The sequence below is a fragment of the Martes martes genome (genome assembly GCF_963455335.1).
Source record: "Martes martes genome assembly, chromosome: 4".
Lineage (NCBI taxonomy): Eukaryota > Metazoa > Chordata > Mammalia > Carnivora > Mustelidae > Martes > Martes martes.
The window spans coordinates 184373845-184399613 of record NC_137891.1 but is presented as its reverse complement, the minus strand read 5'-3'; the positions used below and the strand labels follow the sequence as shown (position 1 = coordinate 184399613).

Here is a 25769-nt window from a genome sequence, read left to right as displayed (position 1 = left end):
TCTGTTTCTGATGACAATAGAACCATTTCTTTGGTTCTGTTGCAGCCACGGCAGTAGGAGTTCAAAAGATGACCAGTTTGAAAGTTGTGTAGTTGGCTAGTAATTACTAGAACTTGGCCTTTGTGAGAATTTTGCGTTTTGTTTTTGAGAGATTTAGTCAACTAGAAGAGGGCTTGTGGAGGAAGTAAGGTAACCTGCCTGGTCTGCTCTCCTTTCTCAGCAGCTGAGGGCATGGGGGTAGAGAGAGGCACTGGAGGACAGGGGGGACTGGCAGATGGATAGAGGGTGACCGTGAAATGGTCACATCCAAACGAGAACTCTTCTGAGAGGGAGAATGAGACAGGAGCCTCCGGAGTCCCCCTGTCCTCTGCGACACTTCGGGGGTGGTGGAAAGCATTTGGGTTAAGGCATTAGTTGCTTTATAAATGTTGTGACTTGGGGGTCAGGCCTAGACATGGTCATAATATCCTTTGGAGAAGAAATCAGGCTCTTTGTCACTTCGAGTCAGCGTTGTTTTGAGCTGGGTGAGTAATCTGGAAAGGGAGGCAGATGATTGGAAAATGAGGGTTGCAGAGAGGACAGTGCTCCTGTGTTCTTCTCTTTCCACTGTGCCCTGATGTGCCCCGTGGCAGTTCTCAGCTGACTGGAGGGCTTGGTCCTTCATTTGTCAGCGAGGGCAAGGGGGTCGAGGCTGTCGGATTCTTGTGTGTCAACACTCACAGTGCACGGTTAGGCGATGACAACCAGTAGCCGGTTCCTCTCTTCTGATGTCTCCCTTTCATGCTAGTGGAGGCAGGATTGGAGTACTCTGCATTCTACCATGAAATGTACTTTAGGTTCATCGTATTAGGAGGCAAAAATAAAAAGGAAAATAGAAAGCAGAAGGTAAAAAGAAAATCTTTGTTCCAAATCACACTTTCCAAGGATACCAATTCTTTTTCTAGGTTAGGATTTATTTTTTTCCAAGCTAAATCTTCTGATGTCCTTTCTTTCTCTTAGAATCACGGAGTTTTAGAACTTGAAAAGATTTTAGAAATCTTTGTAGCCTACCTTCTTCATTCAAATTGATTTCTTTTATTACAGATTTGGTAGCATAGTTGCACTGAATTCTGTATGATTCTTCATAAGAAGATTTCCAAATCAGTGGGGCGCCTGGGTGGCTCAGTGGGTTAAAGCCTCTGCCTTCAGCTCAGGTCATGATCTCAGGGTCCTGGGATCGAGCCCCGCATCGGGCTCTCTGCTTAGCGGGGAGCCTGCTTCCCCCCTCCTCTCTGCCTGCCTCTCTGCCTACTTGTGTCTGTCAAATAAATAAAATAAAAATCCTTTAAAAAAAAAAAAAAGAAGATTTCCAAGTCAAGAATTAAGTCAAAAGCAAGAATTACCTGTAATCCTGTTATCCAGAGATAATCATTGTTAGTTTTTTTTAGGCTTTTATTTTTTGGCGTTCCATTATTTTCTCTGTGTTGTTAAAAAACAGAATTCAGTGGAGTAAGTTTAAAGATCAGGTTGGCTTTATTCGTTGAATCATGAATGGGGCAGCATGTCATCTAGCAAATGGAAAGGAGTTCCCAAGAGCCAAACAAAATGGCAGACTTTTATGGGCAGAAAGAGTTTAGGAACAAGGAAAGAGTAGAGCACCTCATCCTTCTGTGGGGGCCAGAAAGGGTCTGTCAGGCAGATTGCCTCCCTAGTGCTGTCAGGAAATTCCAGATTTACTCGTTTAAGATTACGCTCCCAGCAGAGGTTGAAACTGTTAGGTGAGGTGTTAAATCTTGGTTTGCTGATACGGGGCTTAGCACAAGGGACTCCAAAATTACGGGCCTCTTGTCTCTCTTTTGTAACTGTGTATAGATGAGGTACCCTTCTGTCCCTTACTCGTGTATCTCTGCTCTTCCTGAAGCCCTCCCTCCCTGAGCATGACAAGCTCGCCCTTTTGTAAGACTCAGCTGCCTTGTCACCTTCCCCTGGAGCCTTTCCCTCAACACCCCACATTCCTGCAGACCCCCCCTCTGGTTCGGCTTCACTTCTGCTCTTACCATATTGCATTAGAGCAATCTGCTTTTGTGTCTGTTTCCCCTGCTAGATTGACAGCACAGAACAAGTCACATTCATTTTTAATTTTCAAAGCCCATTTATTTCTGCCTGAAACACTGGGACTTGGTGAAAGTTTGTGGAATCAATGAATAAATCATTGGAATCATATTGTATGCAGCTATATATATTGCATTTTAACTTAACACCTCGTATTACAAGCATTTCCTTGCATCCTTACAAATTAAAACACCAGTTTTAATGGCTACAGGTTTTTCCATCATCAGGTGTACTGATTAAGCTTTTCCCCAAATGTAGGAAATTCAGGTAGTTGTCAGGGCTGGCTGGCTGGCTGGCTGGCTGGCTTGCTTCCTTTCTTTCTTTCTTTCAAGATTTTATTTGGGGCACCTGGGTGGCTCAGTCAATTAAGCGTCTGCCTTCGGCTCAGGTCATGATCCCAGGGGTCTGGGATCGAGTCCCACATTGGGCTCCCTGCTCAGTGGGGAACCTGCTTCTTTCCCTCCCTCTGCCCCTGCTCCCGCGTGTTCTCTCTCTCTCTCTCTCTCTCTCATGTGTTCTCTCTAATAAATGAAAGAGAGCATACAAGAGAGCATGAGCAGGGAAGAGAGGGGGAGAGGGAAAGGGAGAAGCAGGTTCCCCGCTGAGCAGGGGGCCCTACTCAGGGCTCAATCCCATGACCCTGGGATCATGACCTGAGCTGAAGGCAGATGCTTAACCAACTGAACCACCCACGTGCCCCAGTTTTTTTCCTTTTTAATATATATATATGTTTTTAAATGTTATTTCTTTAGTTTTGAACTTTTTAAAAATTATTTTTATTTTTATTTTTTTGAGTAAACTCTACTCCCAACGTGGAGCTCAAGCTCACCACCCTGAGATCAAGAATCACTCGCTCTACCAGCTGAGCCAGCCAGGAGCCCCTCTTTTTAAATATTATATCTGACTGTGATGAAGCTTTGTATATGAGTCTTTGACTTTCTTTTCTTTTTTAAAGATATTTATTTATTTATTTATTTATTTATTTATTTAAATTAGGCAGAGAGAGAGATCACAAGTAGGCAGAGAGGCAGGCAGAGAGAGAGGGGGAAGCAGGTTCCCCGCTGAGCAGAGAGCCCGATCCGGGCCTCGATCCCAGGACCCTGAGACCATGACCTGAGCTGAAGGCAGAGGCTTAACCCACTGAGCCACCCAGGCACCCAAAGATTTTTTTTTTTTAAGATTTTATTTATTTATTTGTCAGAGAGAGAGCACAAGCAGCCAGAGGCAGAGAGAGAGGCAGGCTCCCTGCTGGACAAGGAGCCTGATGTGGGACTCGATCCCAGGACCCCAGGATCATGACCTGGGCTGAAGGCAGCGGCTTAACTGAGTGAGCCACCCAGGCGTCCCTCTTTTCTTTTTTAAGACTATTCATTATTAGAAAAGGTGCCCATGTGCGAGAGCGTGCATGTGGGGAGGGGCGTGGGAGAGGGAGAGAGACTCTCAAGCAGACTCCCCACTGAGCGTGCCGGGCTCTGTCCCAGGACCCTGATCATGACCTGAGCCAAAACCAGGAGTCAGATGCTCAACTGATAGAGCCACCCAGGTGCCTCTGATTTTCTGATAATTTCTCTAGGGTTTCTAGAAGTGGAATTATTGGATCAGAGGGTGTGGTCATCTTTAAGGACTTTTCTAGAATGTAGCCAGATTACCTTCTAGAAGAGGGGTAGGGCTACTACCGCAGTGTCAAGAGGGTGGTTAGTGTTTTAGAGGGCTGGTGGTTTTTGAGGTCACCTCTGTGATCCAGCATCATTTTCTGAAGCTGCTGCGACGTGGGCCTAGTGCCACACGTGAGAGGCCGCCGGCTGAGTCTCGGTCAGGGTTGGGGTAAGAAACAGGCTGTGAGGACATGTGAAGACAAATAACGGGAAGGGAAGTGTAGTGTCAGTGGGCTACTTTTCTTTGTATGGTAATTGCAGAATGACAGACTCGGCTCTGTCACTTGTTTCCTTTTTCCTTCTTTTAAACCATTTACTGATCTTTTCTAATCCAACACCTACTATAACAAATTACCTTTTTTTTTTCTTGGTCTTTCCTTGAAAAACATGTTTTGGCTTTTTTGGCATGCCAGAAATGATAATAATGACAGCAGTAAGAGGTAATGTGTCCAGCACTTAGGATGTGCTAAACACTTCACGTGGGCGACAACTGTTTGACCCTGTGAAGGGACGGTAGGGTCAGGGTTCTCACTTTATATGTGCACAGGGAGAGCGATGCTCAGTCACTTGCCCAGGGCCGGTTGAGCTCTCCCCGCCTGCCCGATGTCCAGAAAACAGGGGTCTTGCTTGAGCAAAAAACAGTCCTAAGCAGCCAGAGTTATCTAGGAAGACGTGAGGGATGTGTCTTTGCCCTTTCACTGTCCCCCAGACTGTCCTACTGCCCTCCAGAAGTATTAGAAGTACCCACCTCCCCTGCCCCCCACTTTGCCGAAGGGACAGCCCCTCCACATTCCCACTAGGTGACACTGTCTTCTGCTTTCCAAAGAAATCATAGTCGTCATGCACTTTTTCCCTGTTCTTTTTACCTCCCTCCTTCGTTCCCACTAACTTCTTTCCATGTTCAGGGCATGAAACCTGCCTCTTTCTAAAAAAAATAATAACTGTGGTAGTGGTAGAGGGGAAGTATTTATGGGGTGCCAACCCCTGTTCTTAGTGCTGGATTTTTTTTTTTTAAGATTTTATTTATTTGACAGAGAGAGAGAGAGATCACAAGTAGGTAGGCAGAGCGAGAGAGAGAGAGAGGAGGAAAGCAGGCTCCCCAGTGAGCAGAGAGCCCGATGCAGGGCTCGATCCCAGGACCCTGAGATCATGACCTGAGCCAAAGGCAGAGGCTTGACCCACTGTGCTTTGTAGCACAGCGTCTTCATCGGTGTTCTTTTCTGTCCGGTGTTGCCCTGTGCCTGGCTTTCTTGGTAACCATTCAGTCTTCTGTCTTCCTTCCCTATCCCTTTTGATTCAGAAGCTCTCCAGCTCACACCGGTTCTAAAAACAACAAGATGCCCCCTCTGGTCCTGTCCTCTCCTCTCGCTCTTGCTTTATCCCTGTCCTCCCCTTTCACAGACCAGACCCTTACAAGAGTGGCTCTCCCGGCCCCCTCATTTTCCAGTGTCTTCCCTCCTTGTGTTCATTTGGACACTTTCCCCTTCATCGCTGCATCCACACTGTCCTCGCTAAGATTGCCAGACCCTGGGCACTTCTCAGAACATGTCCTTTAACCTCTCTTTGGCTTTTGACGCTGGTGATCACGTTTTTTTGGCAAGCGTCTCCTGGATGCCATGGGCATATGGCTTTCTTACTTTCCTGTCTCCGTCGCAGACTGCTCTTTCCCAATACACCCTAAAGGATGTTTCTCAGGACTCTGTCCTTGGTTCTCCTTTTGTTTCCTACCTTCCAGGTGCATTTGTTGAATGAATGAATGACTAGCCTGTTTGGGGGCATTCATTTTATTTATTCTCTGGGCTCTGTGGTCCATGCTTAGTTCTGAGTGCTCAGGAGGTAGCCAAGTTCTGCCCTCTTGGTACCTAGAGTTTCTGCCAGTACCTACTGTACTGAGTACCTGCTGAGTACTTACTGATGACCCTCCGGTCCCCTCCCTGGCCCGGTCCCCTCGCCGGTCCTGTCCCCTGCTTGAGATGTGCACACAGATCTCCAGCTTCCCCAGCATGGTGGATAGAACATGGCTTTTCAACCTGCCGTGCTTCCTTGCATGGCTCTGCTTGTGGGGGCGGGGGGGGGGGTGATCCACTGGAAAGCCACTAAACCTCCCCGTGGCTCACTGCTTATGGAGAGTAATGCTGGGGGCATGTTTTAACAGCGGATTGAATGAAGACTATGCAGCCCATGCATGCCCCGAGAGAGTAGTTTTTAATCTTTTTTAGAAAGGGACTCCTCTGAAAAGCTAATGAAAACTGGAGGCCCTCCTGACCCTCCGGTTTTGAACCTGCCCTTGGTACTCTATCTTAAATCAGTCCACACCAGCAAGGGTGATGTGTGGGTCTCCTCATGGGGGCCCCTCTAAAATTGCTTTCTCTGAATCGTCCTGTGGCAGGAAGCCTCTACAGGTACGTGGTTTGTGTTGTCAGTCACGCACTGTGTTGATACATGCGTGTAACGTGTACGAATCTCTCTTCTGGCTTAGTGTTATTTTTTGTGTCCTCATTTTACTTCTGTCCTAATGTCCTTGTCTGTTTGATTTTAAGATAAATTGAAAATATGTCTTATGTGTTGTTAATCCTGAATCTGGTTGCTAGAACAAGGAAATGGAAATCATATCCATACCCATGTCTGTCCGTCCATCCGTACCTACCTGTGTCAGCTGGCTGTAGGGCAGTATTCGTCTGGGCATTTTTCCAGGCACCTCAGCCCAGAGTGAAGTCAGAACTCACCTTCTCTTCTCAAAATGTCCTTTTGTAGGGGCACCTGGGTGGCTCAGTGGGTTAAAGCCTCTGCCTTCGGCTCAGGTCATGATCTCAGGGTCCTGAGATCGAGCCCCAAATCGGGCTCTCTGCTCAGCAGGGAGCCTGCTTCCCTTCCTCTCTCTCTGCCTGCCTCTCTGCCTACTTGTGATCTCCGTCTGTCCAATAAATAAAATATTTAAAAAAAAATGTCCTTTTGTAGTTTCAGTTTTGGGGAATGGTACCATCCGTTTAGGCCTGAATCTAGGCTCATTCTTCCTGACATGTCACTTGCAACTGATGATCAAGTTCTGCTGATTGAATACATGAAATATCCCTGGAACTGTCCCTTCCACGGTCCCCATCACCCAGGCTTGCTTTGTCCCACCCGAGTCCATTCCCCACATAGTAGACAGAGTGATGTGTTTTTAAAAGACAAATCTGACCCCCCTGCTTGAATCCGTCAACATCTCTTCCTCGCCTTTATGAAAATGTCAGTGTTAGAATGGTATCAGACCTCACCACGAGCTTGTCTCAGCCTGCCTTGTATCGTGCCGTGGCCGCACACACTCACCCCTAAACAACTCAGAATTCCCAAGAATTCTCCCCGTGTGTTCTCATCGAGCCTCCCAGCCTCCAACAATGCTCCTCTGTCCCGTCACCTGGCGAACTCCTCCGACCTGTCTTGAAGAGGAAACTCCAGTCCGGTGACATGCATGCATAGCGTACGAGTTCATATGTTGCTCGATTTTCAGAATTACTGCCTCGGATGATTTGCCATGACGTTAACATACAGTCGGTGTAACTGAATTTGAATCCCGAAAACCCACTCGGGAGAAAAGCGAGGTGATGCTCCCCGCGCAGGCAGATGACTGCGAGCGCCCCTGGGGAGCTGAAGTAGTCACACGCATACACACAGCAAGTAACAGAACGACTCACGAGCCGAAGTGGAAAATGAGATTTATTTTAAGGGTGCGGGGGTCTTCTTTCTGAGCCCAAGGACAGAAGGACGGCTGGGCCACAGGAAGAGACCGGAACCTGGAATCCAGATGCTGCCTTTGCCTTGGCTTCTGCTTGGTGATACTCAGTGCCTTGTGCACACTGCCCGTGACCTTCCCCGCCCTCACTCAGCAGCCCTGGAGACTCCGGCCTCGTGCCTGCTCTGTGCAGCTGAGCCCAGCTAGAGAAAGCACGAGTCGTGCTGGTGGGTCTCGTTTTTCCCCTCAACTTCTAACTCCGGGAATTTTCAGGTCTGCAGAAAGGTTGACCAAGTCACCCAGATGCATCAGTTTTTGGTGTTGCCTTCTTGCCGTGTTCACTTCCCCTCTCTCGGTGCGAACGTGCATGTACACATGTGTGCACACACCCGGGCCTGTGTATGTGTGTTCGTGTGTATGTACGTACGTACACATACCTGTTGGTTTTGGCAGTCCTGTTTGAAAGCGTGGAGAACCATAAAGCGGAGATAGGAGGTGGTAAGGGAAGGCCTCACTGGGAAGTAGCATTTGAGCCAAGAGCCGAAGAGGGGATGCTGGGCAGTTCCTTGGGGAGGCATGTGTGGTAAGTGACCGTAACATCACGTATGTGGTGAATTAAAAAGACTCTACTATACCAATCTGTGTTCTTGTTGGGATATTCACTGCCCCTTCCTGGGGGAGGGGTCTCTTTCTCCGCCCAGCTGCCTTAAGTTGTGCCCATGTGACTTGTTCTGGCCAATGAAATGTGAGCAGAAATGACCGGGTCCCTTCTGGCCGGTCCAGCCTGTGCCCCATGGAGGCTCCGCTGTCATCCTGGCTGTCGGAGCGAGGGTGATCTGGAGCAGAGCTGCACTTCCACTGGAATGTTTTCCAGTTTTCTAGGCATGGCAGGAAATAATGATGATTTCGTTTTCTTCTTCAGAAATTGTGGGAAAGGAGAAGAGGGGAAAAAATAGAAACTTATTATGTATCCTTGCCATTTTGATTTATGTGTAATTTGCACTTAATAATAATATCCATTGTAATGTAAATATGCCCAAATGGAATTATTGTGTGTGTCCTTTTGCAACCTGCGTTTCCAACTTAATTTTAAAAAAGTACTGTGGTAAAACAGTGCATAAAAATAGTTCCCCTTGGGTCGCCTGGCTGGCTCAGTGGGTGGAGCCTGTGATTCTTTTTTTTTTTTTTTTTTTTTTTAGAATGAAAGCATGAAGAGAATTAAATTCTTTTTTTTTTAAGATTTTATTTATTTATTTGACAGAGATCACAAGTAGGCAGAGAGGCAGGCAGAGGGAGAGGGGGAAGCAGACTCCCCGCTGAGCAGAGAGCCCGATGCGGGGCTCGATCCCAGGACCCTGGGATCATGACCTGAGCTGAAGGCAGAGGCTTTAACCCACTGAGCCACCCTGGCGCCCTGGAGCCTGTGATTTTTGATCTCGGGGTGTGAGTTTGAGCCTCACATTGGGTGTGGAGATTGCTTAAAAATAAAATCTTTAAAAAAGAAAATCCTCCTTTTAAGAGCAGGAGATCTTGAAGTAAATAGAAAACACGTTGGGGGCGCCCGGGTGGCTCCGTTGGTTGAGCGTCTGCCTTTGACTTGGGTCATGATCTTGGGGTCCTGGGATCCATTCCCCGCATCGGGTTCCCTGCTCAGGGTGGAGCCTGCTTCTCCCTCTCCCTCAGCCTGCCTCTCCCTATTTGTGTGCGTGCTCTCTCTCTCTCTCAAATAAAATCTTAAAAAAAAAAAGAAGACGCACTGTTTTCTTTTAAAGATACAGCATTATTGAGCTCCCCGTGTGTGCGTGTGCATGCTTATGCACGTGTGTATGTATGCACTATGTGTGTGCACGTGTGTGTGTATGTATCTGTAACCTCCCCATGAAGTGACAACAGATACCCCAGCCTGAGTTGGGGTCTGAGTTGCCCTCCTTTGTGTCTTTTCTACTCTCATTGTGTCTCGTGCAGACCTTATTGTGCCGTATCTCAATTGATGGTTTTTGTCCATGTCTTTTCTCGAGTGGATCTGGAAGTCCTTGAGAGTGGGGCTTACTGCTCGGGCGTGGCCCGCTCTTGAGCACCTGCTGCAGTGACATCAGAGCACCTAATCAGCCAATAAGGGACTGAATCTGGGGGGAGCAAGATTATGTTCACAAAGTGTCATTTTTGTTTGTTTTTTTTGCTGGTAATCTGTATACTTTGGACCGGAAAATAGAAATGTTCTTTATTTCAGTGTGGGCGCTCATCAAAGAGGGAGCTTACAAATAGTCCAGTGTTCATAGAGTTGGATACAATATCTGAAATACTAACAATGTACATGCTCATTAACTCATAACTGATAATGAACAAGTACTGGGTCTTCAGCGGAATGAGGCCGCCTCTATGTGCCGGTCCCTGCAACTTCAGAAGGATTTTCTGCTGTAAATGTCAGTGGGTGTGGTTCATATTGGGCACTGAGTTGCACTGTTCCCGGCTCTTATTTCCTCTTTCATTTTCTAGCTGTGTCCCCTTGAGGAAGTCACCTTATCTCTCTGAGCTCAGTTTCCTCATCTGTAAAATGGAAAGATAAATAAATGGACTGATCTCTTTGGATTATTAACTAGGTTTATAAACCATGAAGCCCTTAGAATGGCATCTGGGGCATGATTTAAGGGCTGAGTGTTAGTCATATTATTAAAAATTATTGTTTTGTCTTTGAGTTTCCAGAACCCTTCTGGAAGTCATTGTCAGTGACTAACCTTGAAAACTTTATTATCTGAGTGCTCAGTTAGCTTCCTGTCTGCAGGAGAGGAGGTGATGGGATTGTATTGAGAAGTAAGGAGATATTGTGTTCATTTGAAACCTTTGAAGGAGAATTTAAGTCACTTCTTGCCGTAATGTTAAGATTGAAGCAAAAAATTTTTGTAGGGGCGCCTGGCTGGCTCAGTTGGTAGAGCATGGGACCCTTAATCTCAAGGTCCTGAATTCAAGATCCACATGGGGTATAGGGCCTTCTTAAAAAGAAAGAAAGGATTTTTCTATATTTTTGGCCTCATGTTTATAGGGTGACAGCAGATTGAACTTGATACATTTTTTCAAATTGGGGGAGGGATTTTAGATAGCAAGAGTCTTGGAGCTTTTGAGTGAAAACTAATTTTTTTTTTTTAGGATTTTATTTACTTATTTGACACAGAGAGAGAGAGATCAGAAGCAGGCAGAGAGAGAGGGGGAAGCAGGCTCTCCGCTGAGCAGAGAGCCCGATGTGGGGCTCGATCCCAGGACCCTGAGATCACAACCCGAGCTGAAGGCAGAGGCTTAACCCACTGAGCCGCCCAGGTGCCCCGAGTGAAGATTAATTTAAAATAGTGGATTTTTTAAAGGCAGCTGGTGAATTTCGGGTCACAGAGGTGTGATGTTCACTTTTTTTTTTTTTTTAGGATTTTTAATTTTTATTTATTTATTTGACAAAGAGAAAGACAGTGAGAGAGGGAACACAAGCAGGGGAAGTGGGAGAGGGAGACGCAGGTTCCCTGCTGAACAGGGAGCCTGATGCCGGGCTGGATCCAGGACCCTGGGATCATGACCTGAGCCGAAGGCAGATGCTTAACGACTGGGCCACCCAGGCGCCCCTGATGTTGAGATTTGAATGCATTTACCTTGAGATACAAAATCAGCAATAAACAAAGTAAGTGATATCTCCAGGACACCATTCTAAGGAGTAAATATTCAAATGTGTTTATGTTGGAATTTAATTTTTTTAGAGTATTGAAAGATGCTTCTGTAGAATCACTGTTTACTAAATTTAAGACAATGTTTTTTGGATTTACCGCCCCCTCAAAAGAAAACCCTGCTAAAAATGAGAGAAGAGTTGGGCCCATCCTGTCAGAGCCTCTGCCCCACATCACCGCAGAGGCCCTTGCTCGTTTGAACAGTAGCTGTTTTGAATCTATTTTTAGTTGATCAGGAACGTGAGAGTAGGAAATGCATCAGAATAGAACAGTTCTGGGGGGGCACCTGGGTGGCTCAGTGGGTTAAAGCCTCTGCCTTCGGCTCAGGTCATGGTCTTAGGGTCCTGGGATGGAGCCCTGCTTCGGGCTCTCTGTTCAGCAGGGAGCTTGCCTCCTCCCTCTCTCTCTCTCTCTCTCTGCCTGTGTCTCTGCCTACTTGTGGTCTCTGTCTGTCAAATAAATAAATAAAATCTTTAAAAAAAAAAAAAAAGAATTCTGGGGAAAACCCTATTTTAATGCCACTCGTGAAATGAGAACTCACATGGTCAAAACCAGAAAAACTCTAGAAATGAGATTTCATGATCTATGTTTGGGTTTGAATTGTGGCTCAGGGCACAAGTTGCAGAATTGGAAGCTCCTTTTTTATGCTTTTGGTGTTTTCTCTTTGTGACATCTGGGAAAACTGAATTCTTGTTTAAGAGAGGTTATACCAGGGGCGGTGGGTGGCTCAGTGGGTTAAGCCTCTGCCTTCAGCTCAGGTCACGATCTCAGGGTCCTGGGATCGAGCCCCAAATCGGGCTCTCTGCTCAGCGGGGAGCCTGCTTCCTCCTCTCTCTCTGCCTGCCTCTCTGCCTACTTGTGATCTCTGTCTGTCAAATAAATAAATAAAATCTTAAAAAAAAAAAAAGAGGTTATACCAATCTTACATGCTTAGTTTGTTAAAGAGTAGACTAAGCAAAGAGAAAAAAGTTCAATAATATTTTGAAGTGCCAAGCTATTTTTAGTTTGTGTCTCACATGTTGTGATGTTCTGTTTGTGATAAAAGTGAGGTCACATCTCTTAATAGTCAAATTAATGAGATGAGCCCTCATACCTTCAGATGCTCACAGCCGTCTCCTAGCAGTCTCCTCTCTAGATACTCCCTGAGTCTTCCGGCTGCTAAACCAGTTCATGGCCACCCCTGTCTTAGAAAGTGGTCCGTCTCCCGAAGGGCACTGTCCTCCACGGAGTACGGTGCAGGCTGCCCAGAGCGCTGGCCCTTCCGTGGCTCCTTCTCCTCTTCCCAGTAGGTCTTTAAGATGGGGCGGGTGAGGACGGGTTTTATCAGTCATCTCCTACCAGTTCGTGTCATGCACGGACCTGCCTATGTCCCTCACTGCCCTCCTCTGTCTCTGTTCATAGTCCACACTGTATTTCACGAAGTCCTGATTCTTCACTCTCCTTTCTCTCTCTCTTTCTTTCTTTCTTTCTGACCTGTGTTTGCGGAGTGCTGGGGGTAGGGATTGGGGAACGCCAGCGCAGTGGAAATCTTTCTTGGAAAACTTCCTTCCTTCAAGCCCATATTGCCGTGAGCCAGGACGTTTATTCTCTGTTCACCCAGAAGAACCATTTAAATATAACACCTCGGGGCGCCTGGGTGGCTCAATGGGTTAAAGCCTCTACCTTCAGCTCAGGTCATGATCCCAGGTCCTGGGATCGAGCCCCCATTGGGCTCTCTGCTCGGCAGGGAGCCTGCTTACCCTTCTCTCTCTCTGCCTGCATCTCTGCCTGCTTGTGATCTCTCTCTGTCAAATAAATAAATAAAAATCTTAAAATAAATAAATAAATAAATAAATATAACATCTCAGGCTGAACTTGACACCAGATTGAAAAGTGGCTTTATATGTTTTTCTTCAAAAACACCATGTGTGCTTTTTCAAAGTAATGATAATATTAATTGCTGAGCAGTAAATTTTATGTGCAAGACATTTTCTAGCACTTTTCATTTATTCTTTCATTAATTCAGCAGCTGCTCAGAGAGCATCTTCCGTGTACCCGGTACTCTTCTAGGCACCGGTGAGGCATCAGAGAGGAAACTGAGAGAAGTCCTTGCTTCGAGAAGCTTAGAGTTGGGGAATGGTGAATGAGCGGTGCATAAAGAACATCACGTGTGTAGGAGGTCGGATACAAGCCGTGGAGAAAAGTGAAGTAGGGCGCAGGGCACGGATGCTGGTTTTCCCACCACTCTGTGGAGGCTACAGTTTTTACCCCCGTTGTACAGATGTGGACACTGAAGCCCAGAGAGGGTTAAGTGACTTATCTTGGTCCTACCTAGGTAGTAAGTGGTGAAAGTTGAACTTGAATTTGAAACCAAGCATGGGCTCCTAAGTTAGCTGCCTTTAAGGTACTGAAACTCAGCTTCAGGCAGATCTGCCCAAATGCTGGCTTCTGTAAAAATTTTAGTCTCCCTTCGTCAGGCCTTCCATTGTATGGGTGTGTATAGATAAACACATTTTAAAGATTTTAGTTACTTTGGAGAGAGAGAGCAGGAGGAGGAGCAGAGGGGGAGGGAGGGCAAAAGAATTCCAAGCAGGCTGTGCACTGAGGGGGGGGGCCTCGTGTGGGATTCAGTCCCCTGACCCCGAGATCATGACCTGAGTCGAAACCAAGAGTCAGACACTTGAACCAACCGAGCCACCCAGGGACCCCTAGATAAACACATTTTAAAAATTAAAGTACTGGGTGTCTGGGTGGCTCAGTTGGTCGGGCGACTGCCTTCAGCTCAGGTCGTGATGCTGGAGTCCTAGATTGAGTCCTGCATCGGGCTCCCTGCTTGGTGGGGAGTCTGCTTCTCCCTCTGACCCTTCCTCTTCTCATGCCCTCTCTCTCTCAAATAAAATAAATAAAATCTTAAAAAAAAAAAGTTAGGGGCGCCTGGGTGGCTCAGTGGGTTAAAGCCTCTGCCTTCGGCTCGGGTCATGATCTCAGGGTCCTGGGATCGAGCCCTGCATCGGGCTCTCTGCTCTGCAGGGAGCCTGCTTCCTCCTCTCTCTCTCTGCCTGCCTCTCTGCCTACTTGTGATCTCTCTCTGTCAAATAAATAAATATGATATTTTAAAAAAAAAAGTTAAAAAATTAAAGTACTACTTTAATTTGAATATCAGATATGTAAGATATTTTAATTACTACTTATTTATTCATTTATGCTAAATGAAAAAAATTATAGAATCCACACAAAAAATGTAGCATTTATAGGCCTTGAAGGACAAGTAGGATTAATTTTTTAAAAAATTGAATCACATTTGGGACAGCCGGGTGGCTCATCCAGTTAAGCTTCTGCCTTTGGCTCAGGACATGATCCTGGGGTCCTGGGATCGAGCCCCACATCAGGCTCCCTGCTCAGAGGGGAGCCCGTTTCTCCCTCTCCCTCTGCCCCGCCTCCCTCTCTTGCTTCCTTGCTCTATCTCTTCTCTGGTAAATAAATAAAATCTTTTAAAAAATAATGTATTTATTGGGACACCTGGGTGGCTCAGTTGGTTAAGCCGCTGCTTTCGGCTCAGGTCATGATCCCAGGGTCCTGGGATCGAGTCCCGCACCGGGCTCCTTGCTCAGCGGGGAGCCTGCTTCTCTCACTGCTTCTGCCTGCTTCTCTGCCTGCTTGTGTTCTCTCTCTCTCTCTCTCTCTCTCTCTGGCAAATAAATAAAAATCTTTAAAAAAATGTATTTATTTATTTTTAGAGATGTTATTTATTTATTTGAGAGAGAGGGAGAGCACAGAGGGAGAAGCAGACTCCCTGCTGAGCAGGGAGCCCAACATGGGGTTCGATCTCAGGACCCCAAGGTCATGCCCTGAGCCAAAGGCAGACTTCTCACCGACTGAGTCGCCCAGGCGCCCCAATAAATAAAATGTTTAAAAAAATGAAATTACGTCATGTTCGAAACATAGAGAAGACTCCATTCGACATTGAAGTTGTGAGGAACCAGGTGCATAATCCGGAAGCCACTGCGCACATGGCAAGCTTGCAGCCCAGGGCATTTCACACCGCGCACACCTGCGAAACTGGCGTCAGTTACAGAACAGGACCGACGGCGGCAGCCCGCTCCTCTTTTCTCTCGTCTGTGAACCTGATACAGGTGGAATCACGCGGTCTGTGCTGGTTTACATCTAGCTGCTTCTGCTTCATACTGTCGCGAGCGGCACCCGGACTGCCGTGTGCACCCGAGCTCCCTCGCCGGCTCGCCCCCTGGATTCCAGAGTGGAACGCACCGCCCTTAATTTGTCCTCACGTGGAGTTGTCAGGGCGCTTCTACGAACACACGCCACCCCGTCTAATCGTAACAGCTGCCTGGGCAAGCTCTGTAGGGGGGAGTCTGTTACCCCCGCTTCCCCTCCGGGAAGGAGCTATGTATGTTACCCAAGACGACAGCGAGCACGGCCAGTCTGGGGGGGACCCCAGCACACAGGTGTCCTGCCGGATTGCGGGTTCCCGTCCCTCCGCCGCAGCCACCTTTCCTGTCGCATCGTGCATGTGACACCACTGGGGTCTGCATCCACCTGTGCTCAGACACTTGGATCTTTCCTGCTCTCCTCGGCAGGGTGCACTCACTCCCCACCCCTACCCACTTTTGCTCTTCTGTTTTGTTTTTTTTTTCTTACGGTAGAAAGTCTCCAAAATCGTTGCTTGCAGTCTCCCGGTCTTGGTTGGAGCTGCTGCAGTCAAGCTTTCCGCCCCTGCATTCCTCAAAACAGGCCTTGACAAGGCCTTCAGCTCCCACGTCTTTGCCAGTTCAGACGGGCACCTGTCCATCTTCGTGTGGCTGGCCTGTCCACGGAATGAAGTTACTCGCCATTGCAAGTCTCTGACTGGTTTCTAGGAAGGCAGGGTCAGTCCTCCTGGTGAACCCGGAGGCCTCACGACACCATTCTCAGTCTCCTCTATTGGTGTCACCTCCCCTCCCTTCCCCCTCACCACTTGTTGGTGTGTTGGCGGGCTCCGTCCTCGGACTCCTGAATCACTGTCTGCACGCGCTGCCTTGGTGACCTCATCCCTGCTCACGGCTGTCCGTGCTATCTGGAAGCCAACAGCTCTGCAAGGGTCATCCTAACCCTCTGTCCTGCACATCAGATCCTGTTTTCATTTTAATTGCTATTTATTTAATCACTATTTATTTATTTTTAAAAGATTGTATTTATTTGAGAGAGAGAGTGCACAAGCAGGGGAGAGGCAGAGGGGGCAGGAGAACTGGGGGGCCTTGATCCCAGGACCCTGTGATCGTGACCTGAGCTGAAGGCAGATGCCTCACCGGCTGGGAGCCACCCAGCCGCCCCCTAATTACTATCTTATACTCAATTAAAAGTCATAGAATTCACATGAAGATAACGCCATCTGCATGTTTAATAATCATGTGTCTAAAATAACTTTTATCTCCTCCCTCCCTCCATGTTTCCTACCATCGTCTTTGTCTCAGTAAACTGATTGGGTGAATTGCTCAGGCCTAAGACTTTGGTGTCAGCCCTGTTACCTCCTTTGGTTCTCTCCTGCTTCCGCCCGGTCCATCCGCAAATCCTGTGAGCTTGTGCTCTGCCTTCAAAGCGCATGGCAGCTGATCGCCCACCACGGTCTTCACGGCCACCCACCCAAGTTCAGGTTGTCGGCATCCTCCTAAGTACCCTCACTGCCTATTCCCTTTCTCCCCTCGCAGCCACAATAATATTTTAAAATGTAAGTTGAATTATGTCACTTTTCTGGTCAAAACCCCCTGGCAGCTTCCCAGTGTTTTCGCCATGGCCTACCAGGCCCCTTTGTGCTTCTGATCTCATCATCTGCTCTTTCTCTCTTATCCATTTTGCTCCAGCCACACAAGGCTTGCTGACCTTGAACATGAGCTACCCATACCCCCGCCATACTTCCCAGATACCCACCTGGTTGCCTTCCTCTCTTCCTTCATGTTTGCTGACACCCCCGTTAGCAGACACGCCTTTCCGTCCACCTTATGTAAAACTCGCAGCACCCTCTCCCCACATGCCCTGCTGTCCCTCCCTCCCCTACTTTATTTCTCTCTGGTGGTGCTCATAACCAGCTGGCATTCTTTTTGTCCGTTTGGCTTTTGTCCTTTTGGCCTCTGCTAAAATCTGAGCACCACGAGAGGAGAAACTCTTAGTTGACTCTCCCGTACTTGATGAGTATTTTATTTGTTGAATGAGTGGTTGTCTGAAGAGGAGTGAATGTCAGACGTCGGAAACTCTGAGCTTTGACTGTTCAGTTAAACATTCTTCTGTGTGGCTTGAATACTTCGCCTGTCCTGATTCGATGTATTCCTTTTTCCCATTGTTCAGTACGTACAGACCTGTTACGTGCCTGGCACTACGCTCAGTGCTGGAGATACACCCGTGAAAACAACACAGACTTGCTTTTCTCATGGCGCTTCCATTCTAATAGAGAAACAGATAGTAAGCAAGATAGTAAGAAATAAGATAGGAATAGGAATTGCAAGTGGCTGAAGGTAAACACGGGCTAACGATGGGGCCAGTGTGGCTGGCACCTCGTGTGGTTTACCGTGAGCCTGGAGAGACAGCCAGGGGCTCTGCAGGACACGGTGACAACTTGGTTTTTATTCCAAGTGCAGTGGGAAGCCATTGAATGGTTTGAGCAGGGGAGGGTGGTGTGTGTGTTTTTAAAAAATTACTGTGATGGCTTCGTGGAGAAGAGATTGTAGGGGAAAGTTGGATAACATGTTTTCTTATCACTTAGGATTTTATTCTATACTTAGATTTTGAAAATCGCCCCAGCCCTTGGCAACCACTATTTTACTTTCTGTCTCTGTGAATTTGACTACTCTGGATACCTTATAAGTGGAATCATACAGTGTTTGCCTTTTCGTGACTAGCTGATCCCACTTAGCCTCACGTCCTCAAGGTGCATCCGTGTTGCTGCACATGTCAGAACATCCGTTTTAAGGCTGAGTACTGTTCCGTTGTGCCTGTGTGCCACGTTTTGTCGACCCGTGGACGGACACTGGGTTGCTCTTACTAACAGCGCTGCTGTGAACATGGGAGAATAGCTCCCTGTTTGAGTCCCTGCTTTCAGTTTTCTTGGGTACTTCCTAGGAGTGGAATTACCGGCTCCTTTGGTAATTCTGGTTTTAATTTTTTGAAGACCCACCCAACTGTTTAAAAAGTGGCTGCACCCCTTGACATTCCCGCCACCCGTTCACGAGGGCTCCAGTTTCTTCACATCCTCACGAACATTTGTTATTTTCTGTTTTTTTCCATGGTAGCCGCCTTCACGGGTATGAGGTGCTGTCTTTGTGGTGGTTTGATTTGCATTCATTTCCGAAATCTAAAACTTTGAAAGTCTTTAAAGAAAGGAATGTGGAGCCTTTGTTTTGACCGGGCCAGAGCGGACACGGATTCCTTGGGCCCTTTGGCAGAGAGCCTGGTGAGAAAGGGTGGTGGCCGAGGAGCTGAGGGGAGGGGGTGGACCCAGGTCGAAGGAGCAGAGCTTGGTGACAAACTGGGTGTTTGAGGAGAGGAAGGGAAGCGAGGAAGCAGTGAACACGAATCCTGGGTCTGTGGCTTGAGTAATTGGATCGGAAATTTCTGGTCCATGTTCCCCACCCTCTACCCCAGGCAAGTGTTCATGAGAGAAACACTTCAGGAATTTCTTTCAGTGAGGTTTTTCATCTGTTAACAGAGCAGGTGTGGGGCTTGACAGTAGGGAGATAAGGATGAAGACGAGAGGGCCTCCTGGTTCTCAGAGATTTGGTCTCAGGACTCCTTTACACTCTTAGGAAACGGTGAAGAACTCAGAGAGCTTTTGTTCACGTGGGTTCTATCCATTGAATTTGCCATAATAGAAATAAAAAGTGAGAAACCTAAAAAATAATAAAAAAAACATTGTATGTTAATGTAAATAATGTATCTCTAAAAAAAAGACCACATTTTCCAAAACAAGTATTTTTTTTTAAATGCTTTTATTTATTTATTTGAGAGAGAGAGAGAGAGAGAGAGCATGAGAGGGGAGAAGGTCAGAGGGAGAAGCAGACTCCCCATGGAGCTGGGAGCCCAATGCAGGACTCGGTCTGGGGACTCCAGGATCATGACCTGAGCTGAAGCCAGTCACTTAGCCAACTGAGCCATCCAGGCACCCCCAAACGAACATATTTAGTGAGAAAAGTTGATGTTATCCTCCCTTCTGCAAGTCTTTTAAATGTCCGATTTACTAAAATATAGCTGAATTCTCATATTAAATTCCATATTTAAGTTGTTGCAACATGACGTGTCACATGGCCTCTGGAAAACTCCACTGGACCACTGAGAATGAGAGCAAAAGAGGCAGGCAGATGTCTTAGTGATATTGTAAAAATAGCTTTGGCTTCAGCATGCCCTCTTGTAAGGGTCTCGGAGATCCCCAGAGATCCCCAGACTATTGGAGTAGTGGTGAGGGCATAGGCTGTGCAGCCAGATGGTGTGGGCTCACATTCCAGCTCTGCCGCTTACTAATTAAGCAAGGATGTAACCTCTGTGCCTCAGTTTGTCCATATGTAAAATGGGCATAAGTGCACACAAAAGCTCATTATAAGGATTAAATGAGTTTGGATTTATAAAGCGTTGAGAACATTGCCAGAAGACAAAGTGCTGCGTCAGTGTTTATTTTAATTTTTTCAGTTTATTTTTTATTTTTCTTAAAGATTTTGTTTATTTATTTGACAGAGAGAGGTCACAAGTAGGCAGAGAGGCAGGCAGAGAAAGTGGGGGATGCAGGCTCCCTGCTGAGCAGAGGGGATGTGAGGCTCGATCCCAGGACCCTGAGACCATGACCTGAGCCCAAGGTAGAGGCTTAACCCACTGAGCCGCCAGGCGCCCCGATTTTTTATTTGTTTTTTTGATTTGTAATCTCTGCCCCCAGCATGGGGCTTGAACTCCCAACTCTGAGATTGAGTCGCATGCCTAACCAACAGAGCCATCCGGGCACCCCTCAGTGTTTATTTTTAATCAGTAAGACCCAATCTTTCCTTCAAGGGATTTAATCTAGTGAAGTAGATAGGTGAACAACCAGACAACTTCAGGATTTTGTGGAAGTTCGTTGATAGGTGTATTTGCAGCTGGGGCATAGGAATGGGCTTCTCAACTTTGGGGTCAAGAATCAGAATGTCTGGGGCGCCTGAGTGGCTCAGCAGGTTAAGCCTCTGCCTTCAGCTCAGGTCATGATCTCAGGGTCCTGGGATTGAGCCCCGCTTCGGGCTGTCTGCTCAGCAGGGAGGCTGTTTCCCCTTCTCTCTCTCTGCCTGCCTCTCTGCCTACTTGTGATCTCTGTCAAATAAATAAATAAAATCTTAAAAAAAAAAAGAATCAGGATGTCCTTGGTTGTCTGAACAACGGAAGGAACAGGTTGTCTGCAGTGTCAGGATGACAGATGCTTAGTTCAGATGCGGTCCATCCCGGTCAGCACTGTTGTAGGTTAACTTTTTCATCTTCCTTATTAGTGATGGAATGAGTGTAGCAGCCTAGTTGGTTTGCTTCTTGGATGGCTACGTAGAGCCAGAAGCTTATCACAGTAGTTAGATGTCCTCACTGCATGGGACAGCAGGTGGTCAGTGAGAGTTTATTGCCTGGTTGTAAATTAATGATTATCAAAATGTGGGGGAAGTATTTTCGGAATCCACTGGGATTTTATGGCAGATATTTTAATCACTGGATAACTCTGGGGTATTATTATAGGGAAGAAGTAGCGGATTATATTTTCATTGCAATTAAGTAAGAAAAATTGAATTGTTTTGCTCCTGAAAGTGAGGACAAAATTTGTGTCTTAGTGTAATGTTTGTTACTTTTGCTTTAGTAAATTAAATTGGGTATTTATGAGGCGCCTGGGTGGTTCAGTCATTAAAGTGTCTGCCTCCGGATAAGGGCATGATTCCAGAGTCCTGGGATCGAGGCCCGCATCGGGCTCCCTGCTCTGCGGGAAGCCTTCTTCTTCCTCTCCTGGTTCCCCTGCTTCTGTTCCCTCTGTCACTGTGTCTCTCTCTTAAAAATAATAATAATAAATAAATTGGGAATTTATTTAAAATCTCACCTGTTTGGGTGGCTCACTTGGTTGAGTATCTGACTCTTGATTTCTGCTCAGGTCATGATCTCAAGGGCCATGAGATCAAGCCCTGCATTGACCTCTGCGTTGGTGTGGCGCTTTTTTGGAATTCCGTCTCCCTCTCCCTTTGCCCTTTCCCCCTCCCCCTTCGCCCTTTCCCCCTCCCTCTTCTCTCTCTCTCTCCCCCTCTCTTAAAAAACAAAAAACAAAACAAAACAAAAAAACCTCCCCCAAAACAACTGACCTATTTTTTTTTTAAGATTTTATTTATTTATTTGACAGAGATCACAAGTAGGCGGAGAGGCAGGCAGAGAGAGGAGGAAGCAGGCTCCCCACTGAGCAAAGAGCCCGATGCGGGGCTCGATCCCAGGACCCTGGGATCATGACCTGAGCGAAAGGCAGAGGCTTTAACCCACTGAGCCACCCAGGCGCCCCACAACTGACCTATTTTGAAATAACCAAGTTACGTAGTTTTATTAAGATAACAAGCTTCAGTGTGTTTAAAAGTATAGCATGCTTGTGACAGATCCACGCTATCACTTAAGAAAGTGTGATAAACGGGGATCATAAGGCAATGAGATACAGTTTTTAAAAAGCGAGGTGGTAGTCGGTGAAGGTACTGGTATGCCAAGTTATTACTTGTTTTGAATGAGCCCTTTTTTCTCAAGACATGTTTGGCTGTTAAGGGCCAGTGAGGTTTTCGATGCTTACTGACAGCCTTAATGTTGTTCTTGGGCAGAATCGTGTTCCTACGGTTGAGTTACAGAATGTCTTTTCTCCCCTCTTGTAGATCCGACGGAGGCGCCTTGCACGACTTGCTGGTGGACAGACCTCCCAGCCGACCACCCCACTCACCTCGCCCCAGAGGGAGAACCCTCTGGGGCCTCCCATAGCAGCATCAGCCCCAGGCCCCTCCCAGAGCCTTGGTCTCAGTGTCCACAACATGACCCCAGCTACCTCCCCAATAGGTGCATCAGGTAAGCCTTACTCTCTTACCTGGGCCACGTTTATAATCTCCGTCATAGCTTTCTAGGAAGCTTGTGATGGTGACATTTTCACAGCAGGGTGAAATGAATTGAGGACAGCAACTTTTTAATATCCTGCAAGCAAAAAACAAAACAAAACAAAAATTCTGCAAGGAGTAGTTTAAAAGATTAAGATCATTATATCGTGTTTTGTTCATCTCTGTTCGTTTTGATGGTCATCTGTTAAAACTAATTGTTTTCCTTTCCATAACTTTCATCCTTTGTTTCATACAGGTGGCTCAGGTCTTAATCTCTGATGGCAAAGCCATTAAGGCTTAATTTGGCTCAGCTGATTTTATGAGTTTGGTTGGTGCTTTTCTTTTATGATAAAATCATCTGAAAATGCAAGATTGGAATAATGGCCAAAATAACAAACCTCGAAATAAGAATTTCCTTCATATTTACTTTGTCTTCATTTTACTTCATTTTACATTTCATTACTTTGGCCCCATTTTACATTGTCTTATAACTCTTTCTCTAAACTTTCAGGGTATAAAAGTTTACATGATGGGATGTTTTAGAGCTATCTCATTGACAGTTAATTAATGTGAAAATTTCTTTCTTTATAATTAATGGGCTCACAGTTGATATCCACAACTGCCTTTGTTGGAAAACAGTGATATTGATGCATACTATATATTTGAAAATATCTGTCTTTTATCAAGTGAACTTTTCTACTGAGCCTAAGAATTATTACCGTTATAATGAGTATTATAATTGGGATTCTAATTTTGAAAAAGCAGGTGCATTCAGATCTGCATTCATCACCATGTCATTGAATAATTTAATATGATTGTTCGTTCTTAACAGTCATGTAATGCACTCCCTTCGTTGCCTTCCGCGTAATCCGTCTTTCTGAACCGGGTAACTCGTCAATTAAAAGCATTTGCCGAGTTTCTGTGGCCATAGCTCTTGTTAGGCATCACTGTAGACCGTTCCACCATGTAAATATAAATGCTTATACATCCTTCTGTTGATTGTAAAAGTGAGAGATGTGCTTAGGCCACATCATCAGTTAGTAATTAAAAAGTGCCTTTGCCTGAAAGGTCTTCTCTGTGCACCTCTGAGAAGCTGTGATGGTCTTCTGGTAGGGGATGGGCTCGGGATTCCGGTTGGGTTTTTACCTTTTCCTTAGAAACAGTGCTTCCAACAGTGTCGTTTGTCTCACCATGGCCAGGTCCCACCTAGAATGCTGAAGATTGCTGGGGCAGAGCCAGTGGGACGGGGAGGGGCCTAGATCGCACTGCATCAGTGGTGGGCGGACCGGAGACCTGAGCTCGTGTGTGTCTTGCTCACTGCATCTGCTCACAGCACTGTGCCCCTTTGGGACCACCAGGAATCATCACGGCCTGTGCCCTGTCCTGCTTGTCAGCCACCGAGACTCCCAGGTCCTCATCCCTTACTTCTCGGTCTCTCCTCTCTGTATGGCTTGCTATATATACCTCTCTATCCCTACCCCCACCCCAGTTCTGAAATGCTCACGGTCAGTCCCTGGCAGGTTCCTTCTCTGTGGACAGCCTTTCCCCTTGGGGCTCTGATTGAATTTATACCCTTCCTCTGTTGCTTTCTCTTTTCTTCTAGACCAGTCTTCCTCCTCCCTAAGAACACATTGATTTGAACCTTGTGTCATCAGCCTGTATTCCCCACTCCTGTCCTTGTCGCAGCTGTCCCCTGACCCTGCTCTTCCTGCCTTGTCCGGTCCACTGTCTCCCCCAGTGTCCTGATTCATGGTGACTTCAGTAGCCATGTGGATGACCTTCCGAGACTCTGCCCTCTCACTTTTTTGCACTACTTTCCTTTAGTGACCTTGTCTTCCATTGGACCATCAGCTACTTACGGCCATGGTCATGCTCTAGACCTTTCCATCTCAGTGACTTCCTGAGCACCACCTTCAGCTTTTAGGCTCACCCCCTCTATGCCACTTTCTTCACTTCTTCCTCCCCTGGGGTCCCCACTTCCCTCCTTGCCCCATTTAAATTCCACGGTCACTCATTGTCACTCCTCTCTGTTGCCTCCCTCTCGTTTTGTCTTACTTCCTTGGTTAAACCATGCTCCTAGTTGGTTGGTTTGCTCTATAAAGATTTTATTCATTAATTCATCCATTTATTTATTTATAAGATTTATTTATTTATTTTAGAGAGAGACTGCAGGTGCATACATAGGCAGAGGGAGGGGCAGAGGGAGAGAGAGAGAGAATCCCAGGTAGATTCCTCGTTGAGTGCAGAGCCCAACGCAGGGCTCCACCTCACGACCTTGAGACCATGACCTGAGCTGAAATCAAGAGTCGGGTGCTTAACTGACTGAGCCACCCAAGTCCTGTAAAGATATTATTTTTAATCAAACTCTTCACCCAATGTGGGACTTGAACTCACAACCCTGAGATCAAGAATTCCATGCTCTACTGACTGAGCCAGCCAGGTGCCCCGGTCTGTGCTCCTGGTTTCAGATCTCATTTCCTGGCTTCTTGCTGTCTCATGCCGTGGAACAAGACTAGAGAAAAATCCAGAACCATGCTGTTTGTCTCATTTCAGATTTGTGGTCACGCACTCTCACAGGGAGTTAGAGCGTATTTCCGGTTTACTCTCCCCCTCCCAGGTCTGTTTCCAACCTCCTCCTCTGGTGGGCAGCACCTCATTCTCCGTGCAGCTCTGGGCTCAGGGCCTGCCTTCCTGTTTCATGGAGAAAACAGACACAGGCGAACAAGAATGTCTGTAAGATCCCCATCGTCGCATCTCCTACCTGCCTGTATGTGTGGCCAGTTCTTGTTAAGCTTGAACTGTCCCCCCCCTTACTGAACTCTGTCCCCAGATCCCACCTCCTCTGTCCTACTCAGAGCCATTGCCCCAGCACTTCCCATCTCTTTCCTGCTTCGTCAGGTTTTCTACCTCAAGTGGAAAACTTTTATTTTTTTTTTAACAGTCATTACACATGCTGTTCCTTCTCCCATCATGGGAATACATAAAAAGGAGCTCTTCCGATCTCATTTCCCCTGCCAGTTTCCACCCCACTGGCTCTGCATCACAACAGAACTTCCGGAGCGACTTGTCTAGCCTTTGTCTCCTTCGTCTGTCCTTGTCTGTCCTTGCACCCACTGCTGATTCGAATCCAGCCGAGTGAGGCCTCCTGCGGTCTGCTCTGAGTCATCGTCTCAGCCTCAATTGATGGGGCTTTGGCCCTCTTCTCGAAACACTTTCTTCTCTTGCCTTCCAGAGCTCTGCATTCTTATGGCTTTCATCCTGTCTCTGTTTCTTCTTGCTGCTCGTTACGGTTCTGTTTCATTTCTCTGACGTGTAAGTGTCAGGGGTCTGGGGCTCAGTGTTTCACGCTGTTGCCCCCTCCATCTGTGTTAATTCTCTTACTGATTTTATCTGGTTTCCCAGCTTTCATTACTGTCTACGCTGCTGGTTCCAAGGTTGATTTCTCCAGCCCAGAACTGTTCCCTGAGCCTCAGACTCCTACATCGTCTGAGAAGCATCTCACAGTTACCACGTCCGAAATTGAGCGTCTGGTATTTCCTCT

At 46.9% G+C, this 25769-nt stretch overlaps 1 protein-coding gene across 2 annotated transcripts in view; it reads left to right on the top strand.

Moving 5' to 3' along the window:
• Positions 1-25769, top strand: part of UBE4B (ubiquitination factor E4B) — a 123528-nt gene that overhangs the window by 18058 nt on the left and 79701 nt on the right. For both annotated transcript variants that reach the window (XM_080801988.1, XM_080801987.1), the window contains exon 2: positions 22016-22202. In XM_080801988.1, the coding sequence (XP_080658114.1) occupies positions 22016-22202 (187 nt within the window). The remainder of the gene's footprint in view (positions 1-22015; positions 22203-25769) is intronic.